Raw genomic sequence first — 16512 nt, 5'->3', positions numbered from 1 at the left:
TGGGATGTTACAACACAAAGATGGACCGCCTCAAACCAACCATAACATGTCTACATATACAATAATAATCAATAACCAACAATACATGTATTTATACATATCTACCAATATAGCACATATATTAGTAAGCAACATGTAACCTTACAAATTTACCACATACATAACATAACATCAATCAATATACCAGGATATCAAATCCAGTGGTCCGGACTTGGTGGCTTCGACCCATAAGTACAATGAGGAAAAATCACCTCTCAGTCTGAAAAGATCGCTAAATAGGACACTGCTCCGAATGTCAACTCTACCAGTCACCTATGTATCAAATAGTGACCAAACTCAACTACAATTCAATATACCCAAAATGCCCTTAGGTCAAAATTTGTCAAAGTCAATGTCAAACTAGTTAGTCACCACATCGTGGCTTTCCTTCGCCACTTTATGGCCGCAAGTCGACAAAACAAACAGGTGTCGACCCAGTCGCCACGCCGTGGTGACGGGTTTGGGCAAATCAAACCATTAAGTCATTTCCCTTCAAACATTAACACTCCAAGGTTTAAATCTGGTCCTGCCTATGGTCTTGATGGATAAAGTTTCCAACTTTCTCCCTCAAAACCTCTCAATAAGTTAGAATCCTAACCATAACTACTAATAGTAACTTATTGCATCAAGACTCTCATTAGGCACCCAATCCTTAGAGTCGCACCTTCAAAGTTTCCAGAAGGATTTCATACTCCTAAGGGACAATAACAATTGTGGATTTATGTTCTTGCATGTCCAAAACAAGCCTTTCCATATTAGGTCAAAAACTAGTGTTTAATGACCAAATCTCCATGCAAATCATCAAAACTCGATAATAATTTAGATCCAAGACACTAAATGCTCTATTTGACACGAAGATTCATAAATTTGATAACTTTATGAGATCCCATTACTTAAATCCATCAAAACATGAAAAAAGGGGACAAAATCCAAAGATCTAGCGACATGATAAGAAAAAGGTTGAATCTTGGACACTCACCAAGGTCTAGGAGATATGCTAGCTGACAAAATGATGCTTGCCAAGAAACCACCTCACCAAGAGCTTCATTCGCCTTTAAAAATCACCAAAAAGCACCAGGAATGAGCTTACAACTTCAATAGAGGCTAGGTTTTGGGTTTATGAGGCTGGGAGGAAGAAACCCTAGCCTTAATGTTCTTTATGTAGGGTCCAAAGCTCGAAATTAGGGTTTTCACTAAAACACATGCCACGTTGTGGTGCCCCAAGGCCACATCGTGGCGGGTCATTTAAATCTTGCGAATCCAAAGCGTCCCCCCACGTTATGGTGGAACTCCACCATGGCGTGGTCACCAATTTGAAAGTTAAACATACAAACCAATTTATACCTTGACTGGATGTTACACATTGGTCTTTCCTATAGCTTCTAGGAGCGACACCCTGTTCTTTTCGATAATTTCTAGGGGATGTCGAATAGATGACCCACCCTAGAGTGAACAATCAGACAAGAACATCACAATCAAGCATTGGGTCAAGAGTTCTCTGGCTATGTAACTTAAATTACATAGAACCTAAAGTACCATTACCACTTAACCGTGTAACATAAACACATAACAAATACTAACATGTCCATACCCTTAGCAACTAGCCTTCCCTAGTTACCTTGCCATTGACCACTTCTCAATTAAGTCCTTCGTTGGTTAGTGATACATAATCCTGATAATTGGCCTACCCCAGTTACCCTATCCAAACATAACTCCTAACAGTACCAAACAATCAACATGCAAGACCCTACTAGTCTATCATACCAAGACACCAAGTGTCAAAAACTACACATACATACAAAGGAGTTATCCTAGCCACTACCATACTTATACTATAAAAATACCTTTATCCTACCATGCAAAGGATATATAATAGGATATGTGGCATAATGAGAAACTCATGTGATTAGATGAACCGAAGAAGCACAATAACGCTCTAACTCCTGGAACTGATCAATCCCTCGAACCGACTAATACCAAGATAGATAAATCCTGAGTTAACAACCAAAATCCTCAAAGTTTGAACCCAAGTCAAAATGGTCAAAATTCAATGGTCAAAGGTCCATAAAAGTCAACTGTTAACTTTGGTAAAGTCAACATCATGTCGTGACACTCTATGTGTCATGTCGTGAGAAAGCAACGACAAGACAATCATGATTCTGAGCACCGCCACATCGTGGAAACTCCTATGCCACGTCATGACTTCTGGTTAGAAAGCCAAAATCTTCATTAAGTGCTTAATTCCTTCAGACTAAGGCCCATTATTTTAGATCTAGTTTCTTTCACCTCCTTAATGGATAAAGTTTCCAACTTTATCCATTAGGACTCCATCCCAAAGCTAGATCCTCAACCCAAAGTCCATTTAGTCTTTAAATGACCCTAAATTTCTCATGGACCTAAAATAGCTCCAAACATGACCCTTTTCTCATTCTCATAAACCTAAGGATCATATGAGAGTCACAACAAGCTCTAGATTTCCTCAAACTCCAAGAGCATTCATGGAAGGGACCAAAAACATCTAAATGAACCCAAACTTGAAAACACAAGAACAAGGATCAAGATGTGAAATTTATTCCGCCAACAATTCTAAAATTTGAAGGGGTGAGGGATACAAGGTAGCTCCTTGCTTCCTTTCACTACAATGAACTTCCTTCTTCTTCAAGTTTCATCGTAAGCCAATAATAAGGCCACCAATCAATAAAGCAAGCTCACAAACATGAAATGGTTCTAGAGTTTCATTGAGATAGGTTGGAGGCTAAAAAGGATGCCCCACATTATGAGTTAGTGGCTTCAAATATGGAGTAAACCTCAAGAAATCACGGGCTTGTGTGGTAGTTGTTGTCAAGTCGTGACACTCCATTTGTTAACGCCTTGACAACCATTCTGGACATGCGATCTATAACTGTCATGCCACGTTGTATCACCCTTTATATCACGTCGTGGCATGTGGTTTTCCTCAGAAGCCATGCTTTTGACTCCTTTATATAATCCACTGATCCAATCTGGGAAATAGTTGTTAAAACTACAAGTCAGGGCATGGTCATATAAAGTGAAAATGTTGCAACACATAATGTATTTTTGCATTATATAACATAATATGATTTTAGAAGATGAAGAGAAACAATATGCTGCTACGACAAAAACAAAGTTTTCCCAAACATCGAAGGAGTAGCAGTTGGCCTAACATACAAGCAAATGTCGAATATTGACACGATGATTTGTTTGGAGAATCAGATAAATATTCAGATATGTTCGTCGAGGACTTGGGTGAGGATTTAGATAACAAGGATGACGATTCGGAGTAATGTAGCTTTTAAAAAGGATTTATTATTTTTATTATGTAATTTTTAACTATGTTTTCTAGGTTTTATTATGTAATATTTATTTTTAAGTAATGAAGTATTTTTGTTTTTATTAACTTTTGTGTTTATATTAATCATTTTTTAATTATTTCTATTTATTTTTTGAGTTATAATCTTTAAAATTAAATTAATTTAATTTTTTAAGAAAGTGAATGAGTTTTATAGGTTACGTTAAACATATTTTCTCAATGGAATCATCATAAAATCTAATTATGGGCACATGTAACCTATGAATCTATCTATTTACACATTATAACAATATATTGTTGAAACTATCATGAACCCTAGGTATAATCGAAATCAATGGATTGGAATACATACCTTTGTGTTATAATCGTATATAACACTTCAAAATCCTCATATCTACTTCTGAAAGATAGCACCAAAATTATTACTCCCTCTAATGGTTTACACACAAAACCCTAGAAACCCTAGAAAACAAGAGATAGGGGAAGGAGGAGGAGAAATTTGTTCCCCACCTTATGAGAGGTAAGAGCCATGGAATTTAGGAGTGAAGGGGTCCTATTTATACCTAGGTGATCACATGGATAAACTCTGATTTGAATAACTAATTATTAGATTTAATGTATTCAATACAGTTATCCTTATCAGCTCTATGGGGCTTCTAGAAACCCTAGAAACCCCTCCAAATCTGTCCAAGTATATGGAGGGTTCTAGAATTGCATTCCTTGCTTAGATACTAACAATTACAATTCAACCCTTGCACCTTTAGTTAATTCCAGTTAATCCCAAATTAATTTTAGATTAATAACTAATTAAGTACAACCATTTATTATTAATTCCTAATTAATTTATTAATCATGAAATAAATTAATAAATCATTTACTCAATCTCTTAATATAATTTTTTGCTAAATCAGGTTACGAGGACAACACAAAAAGGACTTTGCCTTTATTCCATAAAGTTATACCAATTTAGTTATGACCTTGAAAACCTATTCCAATAGTCTCCCAATTGGATAAATCATCAACTACAATTGCAAATATTGAATTTGAATAACCAACAAAGAGTGCTTTCGAAAGCCATTGCCGAACTCTGAATTATATCAAACGTTGAGCCTAAAATAAGTGATCAACTATCCGTTCGTTCTACAAGATATCGTATGGATATTAGACATGGATATAACTCAATATCATAGTCCAAGATTCTGTTTCTCGATTTCTGATTTATGATGACTAAAATCTGACTACCAATTGAACATGTCAATTTAGTTTGGACAAGGCCTTACACATGAATGTCAACATCAAATCACTGAGGGGCCCAACGATATCGCTTTTTATGTTAAGGAAAAAGGAACAAATAAACTTTGACTACAAAATTACAACATTAACTAAGCATGCCATACATGGAATTACATTTTATAACATCAAGTTGCGAATGCGTTTACGTAATACCAATGCACAATAGACTTGCAAAATATAACTTATGTATCTCTTCTAGAAGAATAGAATATACTATCACCTTAGAATTACTCGTAATTAAATTCATGAAGTAATTTCGAAGCACGAGTTTATCTAATACTTAAAATCCCTGTTTAAGCACTGATGAGTATAACAAAAATCTTTATCCCATGTACAATCACTATGGACAATCTACTAATACTCCATGACAATATTAATTCAGTACTAACTTCCAAGAGTACTAACAATTGTGGAGTTTTGAGTAAATTAATTACTCAGGAAGAAACATGGAAAATGAAACGCAATAATAAACTAATTGTTTATGGTATCATACTCTTTGAATATAAGTAAATTTTATTATTTAATCACAATATAATTAAATATTTATTGATTGTATAAATGCTTTGGGGTAATCGAATTAACAACTAATCTTGTCAATCATTTCTCATGCTAATTCCATTAGCATGTATATAGTGTTCTCTTTTGGTCATCACTATTGGGAAGAAATCAACAGAAGGGTATTCACTTCACAATTAGGACTCCATCCTAACCATTTTTTGGATGTAGTTGAATTTCCTCCTTTTATGCACTGACCTTTTGTGTTCTTAAGGATCATTAGTCGACGCGAACACACCTTCAAAAAGTATTTATAATGGCAATTTGTTACTCAAAACAATTCCAAGGTTAACAATGAAGTTTCCTAGTCCAAGTACGCCCCTTGGATACTTCTTTTGTAATCTGACTCATATCATTAAGTCTACCACCATCTCCTACATGAAAACTTCCATGTTATCACACTTCCATTCAAGATGAATTTCTATTTAGACTTTGAGACATATTCGTCTCTAAAACCTGTGTTATTATAACTCTTCCCAATTACGTTCTCTACTGTCTACAAGCAACCATTCCTTGGTATTTCTCGAATACCTCGTAATGTCTTTGACAGTTTTCTAGCAATTTAGTCGAACAAATTTATGATACAACCTCACAATGATCAAAACATCTGAGACATCAGAATAAGCACAATTCATTAACCATCCTATATCTAAAGCATATGGGACTTGAATCATCCTATCATTTTCATGATTAAAACAAAACTTGAGATTCTCTCAAGTCCTTGCTAAGATTCATATGAACAATTCGTTTTGTGGAATTTTCCATGTTGAAACTTTTTGAAACATTATTCATATATGTGCTTTGACTGAATTTTATTAAGCATTTCGAACTCAACTCTTAGATCTGAAGTCCATGTATCAATGTCGCTTCCCCATGTCCATCACAACAAAACAATTCCTAAGATTTCGCTCTTTGCAACTTAAGGACAATGTTTCCTATGAGCAATATTGTCATCAACATGCAATAATAGGAAGACAATGACACTTCCACTAGCTTTTAAATGTACTCAAGACTCACTTCTAGAAAGACAATAATATTTCACTCTTCTCATGAAAGCACAAATTCCTTGCTACACAATGCTTTTCTAAATCTATAAACATATTTCAAAAGCTTACACACCTTGTTTGGATACATTGTATGGTTAAATCCTTTTAGGACGTGTCATACATCCTTTAAAATTTTTGCGTTAAGTAAATTCGTTTAAAAATCCATTTTACTATATCTTATAAAGAAGGAAACAATGGCAACAAATACTTAAATAGACCTTTTCTCAACGACCGGTGAAATTTTTTCCTCATAATCAATTTCATGAGTTTGAACGAATCTCTTTTCCACCATACTAGCTTTAAATGTGTGTACATTCCTATCCATGTAAATCTTCATATCGGAGATCTAATTGCAAACCACTATCATAAGAATAGGTTTCAGATCAACCAATTCCAAACTTGGTTATCCTTTATGGACTGAATTCTGCTATCCGTATGTCCTTCTCATTGGCAGCCTAAAAGTTCGTCATTGCATCCTAGTAGCTATTAGACATATCTAAATTGATCAGTGTGTTACTACTAGTCAATGTGTCTCCTTCTACAGTTAGAGATGAAACTCATGAAACTTGGAAGGTGCACTAACTCTACTAGATCTATGAAGAGGTAAGGTAATGTTATTTGAATCAACTGGTATATCAACCTCAAGTAGAGAGCTAGTTCAAACTATAGGTTCATTTTTCGGTTATATCTTTAATTTTGTCAAGGTCAATATGACTCCCACTGGCTTCTTGATATGTATGTGTTCTTCTCTAAAGGAACACTCCTTCTGAGCTATAAGCACCACATTCTCATGGGTTTTAAAAAAATATCAAAAGTGTATAGTGAATACCCAACAAAGTAACACTTCTTAGATCTCGATTCATGTTGGTCATTGTCTAACAAAAAACCTCACAATACTATAGCTAAATGTGAGGGAACTTTCTAACTCCACATTTTATGAGGTGTCTTCAAACCTAATTAGTTAGTTACAAGGTTAAAAACTTGCTCGTCTATTTGAAGTGTATATTCCATAAAATGTAATCGGTAGCGAAGCACGACTTATCATATATTGAATCATATAACATTTGATTCTCCTTTTAGAAACATCATTACATTTTGGTGTCCTTAGAGAAACCAATTATGAAAACCATTCCACAAACTCTAAGATGATCGTAGAACTTGATACTAAGGCATTTTCCTTTCCTTTCAGATTGGAAAACCCTTTATCTTACTGCCAAATCGATTCCCTACTTTGTTCTGATACTCTTGAGATATTTAGAGTGTTACACTCATGATTAATCATATAAACATAATCACCTATGTTGAGGTTATAAAAACATGATGTAGTAGTATATGTCGTCCCTTTTGGTGGATCTGATAAGTCTACACACACCAATGCGTATAAGATCCAACAACCCTTCACTTTATTCACACATCCATGTGAATGTCGATTTAGTCATCCTGCCAACAAACAAGACTCGCATACATCATCCAACCCATAATTGAATGATTCAATGCTTGGTCCAATTGAAGCTTGATGATGCGATTGTTACTTATGTGGCCAAAGAGATTATCCCATAAGCACATTCTTATCTAAAGTATTAGAGGAATCAATATTAAAGTTACCTTCCTATTATTAGAAACACAAAAACAATTTCATGAATGCCAATTGCAAGAAGATGTTTTAAACATATAACAACCATCTTTATAAACTAAAATATTATCTTTCTTTTATCAAATGAAATTCATATTCATGTTTATACAACCAATAAAATAAAATTTGGTTTCTAGATATCTTCGAAGAGTAATAGCAAACAATTAGATACCCAACTCCATTACGAAGAACATGCTCATAATCCTTAATCATCAAGACATGCGACACTTGTCCATTCCAATGATTAGGTTTAGCTCTCGATGCTTGAAAACTTCTTCCTTTCCATTAGATCCTTTAATGCCTTACATTACTTATCAAGGATCCATGAATTGGAAGTATCATGGAGTTTAATTACTGAAGTACTTTATGTAGATTCAAACATTTGAATTTACCATCTTTAAGTACATAGGGAAACTTTGTTTCCTATGATCCTTGTCATTGCATTAATTGATAGTTGCCTCTTTTGAATCATGGTTGTGTAGAATAAAGGATACACCAATTTCATTTCCTCATAATCGGAAGTTTCGACCTAAACTTTCTTTCCATTTAGGACTTGAATGTTTCCTCTTCTTTCCACCAAGATCCAAAAAAGGTGATAATTAGTACTAGATAAGAAATCTAATTTCATTTCTGGTTTCTTAGTTTAGAGAAAGTTTAAGAAAACCATCAATGTTTTCTCTATATTATTAATTTGAAATTATCATAACAACTAGTAAGAGATCCAAGCACGAGATCTATACCAAGACCCTTGTCAAGGACAATATTGAGATTCTCGTGTTTGTCTATGTAGCTCTCATTGAGTACATACAAAATCTTTTCCTTTAGCTTGAATGCAATTAGGAACTTTTGACGCTTTTCAAATCACTCTTGCCTTGCCGTTGGTGAAATATTTCACTCATTTGCAAGTTCATTTCATATATTCACACATTTACAAAAGATCATTTTTGAAACATCGAGGACATAAAGATAATGATGCAAGAAACGTTATCTAACAAATGTACATGTATATGGGAATAACAACTTATTCAAAGTTGAAAAAGATTATTGATTTGAAGGATATGCTCATCGAGGACATCTTTCCGATGGAGGAAGATTCTATAGAAAATGAGTTATTCTCGATGGAGAATGAAAGTGTGCGTGGAGGTGGGAGAGGATTTCCATTTAACCTAAGAGAGAAATTTTAAAGAAGTTGATTAAATCCTTAATTATTGACCCAATTTTAAATTAAGGCTAGGATCCATATTATCGATTCAAACTCTGAAGAGGGATGTCGTAATCAAATTGTGAATTTATTTTAGGTAGGTAAAGAATTTTACCAATTTCAATCACAATGAAACACCTAGATCTCTTGAGATTCATTGAAAAATGTGTTAATCACAGATTATGCTCTTATATTTGTGACTGGGATTCTCTTATGTTAATCACCAATGAGTTTTATAGGTTACATTAAACATATTTGCATAGGGGAATCATCATAAAATCTAATTATAGACACATGCTACTTATGTATCTATGTCTTTACACATTATAACAATATACTATTAAAACTATCATTAACCCTAGGTATAATATAAATCAATGGATTGTATAACATACCTATATGTTATAATTGTATATAACACTTCAGAATCCTCATATCTGCTTCAGATAGATAACAACAAAATTATCGCTGCTTCTAGTGACTCACACCCAAAACCCTCGAAACCCTAAAAATCAAGAGGAGAGAGGAGGGAGGAGGAGAAATTCGTTCCTCACCTTATGAGAGGTAAGAACCACGAAATTTAGGAGCCAAAAGATCCTATTTATAGCTAAGGGATCACAAGGATAAACCATGATTTGAATAATTAAATATCAGATTTAATCTATTCAAGGCAGTTATCCTTATCAGCTCGAGGATGCTTCCAAAAACTCTAGAAACCCCTCCAAAACCATCCAAGCCTATGGAGGGTTCTAGAATTGTCTTCATTGCTTAAGTATGAACAATTACATTTCAACTTTTTCACTTTTAATTATTTTTAATTAATCCCGAATTAATTTCAAATTAATTTTGATAAATATTAATTAATCTAACAATTTCTTATTAATTTCTAGTTAATTTATTAATCGTATAATAAATTAATAAATTATTTACTCACTCTCTTAATATCATTTATAGCTATATTTGGTTATGAGGGCAACCCAAAAAGAAATTTGCTTTTATTCCATAAAGTTGTATCAATTTAGTTATGATCTTTGACTAATTTAGTTATGACCTTGGACACCTATGCCAACAAAGTGAAAAACGATCATTTCCTGAGTTTTGAAGAGTGAAATGAGGGTGAGTTGAAAACTGACATGATACAAAAAAGTGAACTATGAAAGATAGGTACACAATTGGTTATAAGAAAACATATTATTCAAAATATATTTTTATGTCATTTTATATCTTTCAAGTTGCTTATCAACCACTTTTTATCAAATTAATATCATTTTTATCAACCGGCTTATAAGCTAACATTTATCTTTATAACTGATTTTTTATATAACAACTAACTTTTCAGCTAACATCCAGCTTTTTAGTTAATACGCTAAACATAGCCTTAATATATATATATATATATATATATATATATATATATATATATATATATATATATATATATACACACACACGGTTAGACTCTTTTGCGAACCGATATTTTCTCGCGAACCACTCTTAAAATGATTACATAAAAAACCTAAGATTTAAATAACTAGAAAAAAACAAACAAAACAAACAAACAAACAACAATCTACGGAAAAAGAATGAGAGAATTATTCTCAGTCAATCATTTCTATTTGCCGCAATATACTCCATCGCACGAGCACGACGGATGATGAATAATATGCATATACGAATATAAATATAAGTGTATTCATACATAAATCGACCACCTCCTCTCTGCTACCACCCACCACCGCCACCTCCGCCAACCTTCGTCACCAACCACCACCAACTACAGCCACCTTCGCAACCAACCACCGCCGCCATATTAATATATGAATAATCACTTACGCTATACGTATTCATATATAAATATACGTATTCATATATATTTATATATTATGATATGTTCTGTTGGACATGTATGCCGGTGCGCTTAAACAACATATTCGAAATGAGTGACCTAAATTCATTCTCTCATTATCAATTTTTTTTTGTTTTCAATTGGTCGTTGTGGTTTTTAAAAATCTGAAGTTTGGTCCCTAAGTTCAAAAAACCTCACAGATGGTCCCTATGGTTTCAAAAAATTTAGCAAAACGGTCATTTGAGCTAACTCTGTTAGATTTTGGCTATTAACTATTATTTGATTATAATATTCGGAGGACATTTTCGTTATTTCACTACTAGTGACCATTTATGATGTTTTGTCTTATTTAAAAAAAAAGAAAAAAATATTATTTAACTCTCTCTCTCTCTCTCTCTCTCTCTCTATATATATATATATATATATATATATATATATATATATATATATCTTAAAAAATGAATAAATTCAAATGAACAAAGCGAAACCCACATGAGAGAGAGAGAGAGAGACAGTTAAAAGTATACCATCACAGTCTACCACCAGCACCACCATCGCTCGCCACCAACGCCCATAGCCACGATGCACCACGAGCACCACCAATAAACACAACTCGTCAACATCTTTTTCATGAACACCAAACCCCCTTTATCATTTTCATTACCATTTACCACCTGTGAATATCATCACCTAAAGAAAGAAGAAGAAGGAATAAAAGGAGCATGTCTTCTTAAATAAATCCAAACCATTTTATTGGAATTGTGTCCTTGGTTTTCCATTTTCTGAGAAAACTACCTTTGCCCCTTATGTTCATTTATCTACTTCAAATCTAATTCTTATGCCATCACAGGATTCACAGATTCCTGTCGGTACAATCAAGCGAGAATGGAAATCAAAACCATCAAATCTTATTGAAGTTCAAGCACATGAAACCTCTGATTCCATTATGATGCCAATTATTCTAGTTGAACCCAGTGGCGGAACACAAGAGGGGCTGGGGGAGGCCATGGCCCCCCAGCTTTTTATCCTTATATATATATATATATATATATATATATATATATATATATATATATATATTAAACAATTTATTTTGTATAAAACTCTTTTCCATCTACTGTTAATCATAATAATTCTCAGATACTCTAGAAAATATATTACATAACTCATCCCACTCACATGCTATTGACCTTGTCATTACTTTTAGATAAGAGTATATCAATTTTAAATGAGGTTTTAGATTACAATGAAAAGGATATATAATTAATGAAATTAATAATGTGGTTGAATTTAGTGAATCAAATAAGATAGGTAATGAAACGAGTTACCTTAGTTTTCTTTTATTATTTTATTTGAGGATTTAAATTATATATTTACAACTTTTTTATGTATAATCATCTTTATTTAATGAATTCACATCCAAATAATCCGCTAAGTAAAAACTGAAATAATTTCATTAACAACAAACATTTCCATATATAAACAAATAATATTTGTTTATTTTAAGTGATATAAAATATACCATGTCAAAAAATACAAAATCAATATTCTATGTATTTGTATGGTTTTGTTTTAAAATACGATTACATAATAAACTAGAAAATAAGTTCTACTTTGATTAACAATGTAATAATATATCTTAATAGTTATCTTGTCTTAATTGTTTGATGTATCTTTGAACCATATTACATTATATGGTTTATTTTTGTTTTAGAATTTAGGTTTCAACCCCCCTAGTTGTAATGGTTGTTTTCTGCCCCTGGTTGAACCCCACTCTTTGTTAACATCAGAATCAAGTTTGATCAAAAATCAATATTGACATACTGAAATCAAAAAAATTGTTTCTAACATAATGCTTCCACCAGACAAATGCAATCAAAACGTGAGCATATCAAATTAACACACCTGCAAATCAAATCTTGAACAGATACACACCTGATTGGAACGAAGGAGATGGTGCCTTGTAGTCACGGGAAGAACAAGAGTCAACACGCACACAAAAAAGTGTAGAGGACTTTCACCCACTAGGGAGTTGGTTTAGTTCTGAATTCACATACGTACACACGATTTCTTCGGAGCCCTTCGTTTTCTCGAAACTGCTCTCGAGTTCGTTGCTTGCGAAATTGATATCTTCAAGATTGATTATGCGGTCAAGGATGTTAATGGGATGGTTCATAGGATGTTAATCGAAACACCAAACTCTCGATTTCTTGTAACTAAGGATGAAGATGAAGGGTAGGGGCGGAGATAGGTCTGGTGAGGAAGAAAACGGGTTGGGGGTTAGGTTTAATATATTTCTTTTTTCTTTTTTTTTAATAAGAAAAAACATATAAATGGTCCTTGTGTTGGTGAAATGGAGGAAATGCCCTTCAGATATTTATAATCAAATAATAGTTAACGACCAAAAACTAACGAAGTTAGCAAAAAAGACCGTTTGTTAAAACTTTTGAAACCATATGGATCATCTATAAAGTTTTTTGAACTTTAAGGACTAAACTTTCTGAAAAGCACATATGAAGTTTTGTCTTAAACTATTGATAATTCACATCGCAATTACTTGGTCCTAGTTATTTTCAACGATCAACAATATGTTATTTAATTTAATGTGGGAGAATGTAGGCAAACGATAAACCAATCGAAGGTATATATTATTGATTTCTCGGTCAAAGATAAATCTACACCCGAAAACCCCAAGCGCTTGATCCTAAAACTCAGTTATTCAATCAACCAAAACGGAAAATTAAAGGCTAGCTACGCATGATAATTGAGAAACTAAAATATAACAAGGTCCAACTGCCCCTTGTATGATTCTTGACTGACTGCTGCCATCTAACACGATTGAGAGCAGCCATGAAAACATATTTGATGGGAGAAATTAATCTTAGCTGTTCATCTACTTATCTGTCACTGATAGATGGGACAATACCAGTGCATTATTGAAGTACCTTCATGTTATCTTAAAGAAAGTTTCTCACTTTAAAGACGATCTAGACGAATGCATGTGTAGGTAGATATTTTAAAGCAAGAACAAGATAGAACAAGGAATTGTGTTCTCTTTGGGTTTAGATATCCTCTAAACTTTTGGATCCATGCTTTCGTATAGGTTCGATGAATACTACAAATTATTCTAGCCACAGGACTTGGGAAGATTCCATGATCCAACTCCTTTGATTGCATAAAAAATTACACAAATACAATCATAGAGACCTTCAAAAAAATCTTTTTGTCTTCTTAATTTTTATATGAATATATGCTCAATTTTGTTTCTATGATTCTCCTTTCTCTATAAAAAATATGTAACATCGTTCCACTTTCAGTCACAAGCAAGAAATTAACCGTTACTTAAGATGGCCAACAGTTTGGTTTTCATAATTACATGTTTCTTCATTCTCCTTTATCCTTCTGCTTTAGCAAACCGATCACACTTCTCATGGAACGAAACATCTACATCTGCAGTTTTATCTGCTTCAAATGCCGATGGCATCTGTCAGTCAATGGTGCAGCCACGTGGCTACACTTGTGAAGAACACAAAGTGACAACAAAAGATGGTTACATACTAAGCTTACAAAGAATACCATTAGGACGCGTAGGTGGCAAAAAAGGCAATAGGATCCCTGTTCTTTTGCAACATGGTCTTCTAATGGTTAGTAATTAATCACTCCTTCCATTAATTACATTCATATATCAATTTTTGTTTCCTTTAATCTTAATCTTTCTTACGAGTCAGGATGCTATAACATGGCTGTTGAGCCCTCCAGATCAATCATTAGCTTTGGTTTTAGCCGACAATGGATTTGATGTATGGCTTGTTAGTTCACGAGGAACCAAATATAGTCGTGGTCATGTATCTCTCAATCCTGATAGTGAGGTTAGTTGCCAATAAGTACATAAATATCTTTTTGCGACAGTTATTTCTATTGAAAGTGTTACTAAAAATGAAATCTAGGCTTATTGGGACTGGACATGGGATGAGTTAGCAGCATACGATCTTCCAGCTACATTTCAATATGTTCATCGTCAAACAGGCCAGAAACTGCATTATGTTGGTCACTCGTTGGTGAGAGCTCAATCTTTATATAACATTAATGTTATCTAATTATTATAGTAATTACATATATGATATAACCATGGTGTAATTTTTTGTATTTAATTTTTGCTTATTAATTTTTTAGGGAACTTTGATGGGAATGGCTGCATTTTCAAAAGGAGAGCTTGTAAGCATGACAAGATCAGCTGCATTGCTTAGTCCCATTGCTTATGTAGGTCAGATCACGTCCCCATTAGGCAGAACTGCTGCTGAAAACTTCCTAGCTGAAGTAAAGACTCCAAATCTTGAATATTTTATCAAAATTTAATAACCTTTTATAGTAATATTCTGACTGTTTTCTGTATAACAGACTTTAAGATGGCTGGGACTTCATGAGTTTAATCCAAAAGGGTAAGCTTTGGTGATTTGCGAATGTTTAACGCTTGTTGCATATTTGTTCACATAGATCTTTGTTTATGTAACCAGGGATGCTGTAACCAAGCTTCTCAAGAAAATATGCGTGAATCCACTCATCGATTGTACCAACTTGTTGAATTCATTCACAGGTATCATAAATGAATAAAAAACAAGTTTTGGATTCGAAAATAGTAAGATTAAAGAACTAAAAATCGAGTCTTTTATGGGTTTAGGCAAAAACTGTTGCTTGAAGCCTTCGATAGTCGACGTTTTTCTAGACCATGAGCCTCAGTCAAGCTCCACGAAGAACTTGATTCATATAGCTCAAAGTAGGTTTTCTATTTTATATTCGTTGATTGTATTGTGATATTATCAACATGCATGAAATGATCTTTATTTATGGATCGAGTTTTTGACAGTGATAAGAGAAGGAACAATTAGTATGTACGATTATAAGGATGGGGGACAAAACAGGAGGCGATATGGGAAGTCAACACCTCCAGTTTACAACATAGCCAACATACCTAAGAACCTTCCGCTTTTCCTGGGCCATGGTGGTGCTGACTCGCTTTCTGATGTTGAAGATGTTAAGCATTTGCTGAAAATACTCAAGGATCATGATAAGAACAAGATTGTGGTTCAATTTAGGAAGGATTATGCTCATGCTGATCCTGTTATGGGTACAAATGCTAGACAAGTTGTGTATGAACCTCTTATGGCCTTCTTCAAGGTCCACGCTTGATTTGAATCTTTGTTTGTTGTTCAAACGTGTGTAATTTCGAGTTCATTTGTTCTTAATTTCATAATTTGTACCATTATTTGATTGTGAAATTAATTTGAAATGGGGTAGTTTTAATTTTTAGAGGTGGGATTGTTTAACTTGATATATACTTTCGTTCTAGGATAACAGCCAATTATAATTCTGAATCGCAAAATATATGCAAAAGATGAGTTCGAATATAAATAAACCAGAACTTTTTAAATATAACATTATCCCATTATATGACAACTTTGATTAAAGGTTATTTTTTGATTATAAATTTGTCCCCCAAAAGTTGCAATAATCACATGAAAGAGCACAAGTCCAAACGCATCGTTAATCATTGTAAACAAGACCGAACGG

At 33.5% G+C, this 16512-nt stretch overlaps 1 protein-coding gene across 1 annotated transcript; it reads left to right on the top strand.

Moving 5' to 3' along the window:
- The first annotated feature begins 14286 nt into the window (after positions 1 to 14286).
- Positions 14287 to 16217, top strand: LOC145051618 (triacylglycerol lipase 2-like). Its single transcript, XM_078999499.1, has 8 exons — positions 14287 to 14588; positions 14673 to 14813; positions 14892 to 15002; positions 15118 to 15261; positions 15343 to 15383; positions 15459 to 15538; positions 15623 to 15718; positions 15809 to 16217. The coding sequence occupies exons 1-8, from the start codon at positions 14292 to 14294 to the stop codon at positions 16129 to 16131; spliced, it is 1233 nt and encodes a 410-aa protein (XP_078855625.1). The 5' UTR covers positions 14287 to 14291; the 3' UTR covers positions 16132 to 16217.
- The last annotated feature ends 295 nt before the right edge of the window (positions 16218 to 16512 follow it).

The sequence above is a fragment of the Lactuca serriola genome, chromosome 5 (assembly GCF_051521515.1).
Source record: "Lactuca serriola cultivar US96UC23 chromosome 5, Lser_US96UC23_V15, whole genome shotgun sequence".
In the NCBI taxonomy this organism is placed as follows: Eukaryota; Viridiplantae; Streptophyta; class Magnoliopsida; order Asterales; family Asteraceae; genus Lactuca; species Lactuca serriola.
This window is presented reverse-complemented; position numbering and strand designations above follow the sequence as displayed.

What these genes read in the sequence shown, in the direction of transcription:
- LOC145051618 (XM_078999499.1), top strand. Translation starts at nt 14,292, where the DNA reads ATGGCCAACAGTTTGGTTTTCATAATTACATGTTTCTTCATTCTCCTT. An exon ending in ATTATGTTGGTCACTCGTTG is followed by an intron (nt 15,003 to 15,117) that starts GTGAGAGCTCAA and finishes TTAATTTTTTAG; the next exon opens with GGAACTTTGATGGGAATGGC. An exon ending in CTGAAAACTTCCTAGCTGAA is followed by an intron (nt 15,262 to 15,342) that starts GTAAAGACTCCA and finishes TCTGTATAACAG; the next exon opens with ACTTTAAGATGGCTGGGACT.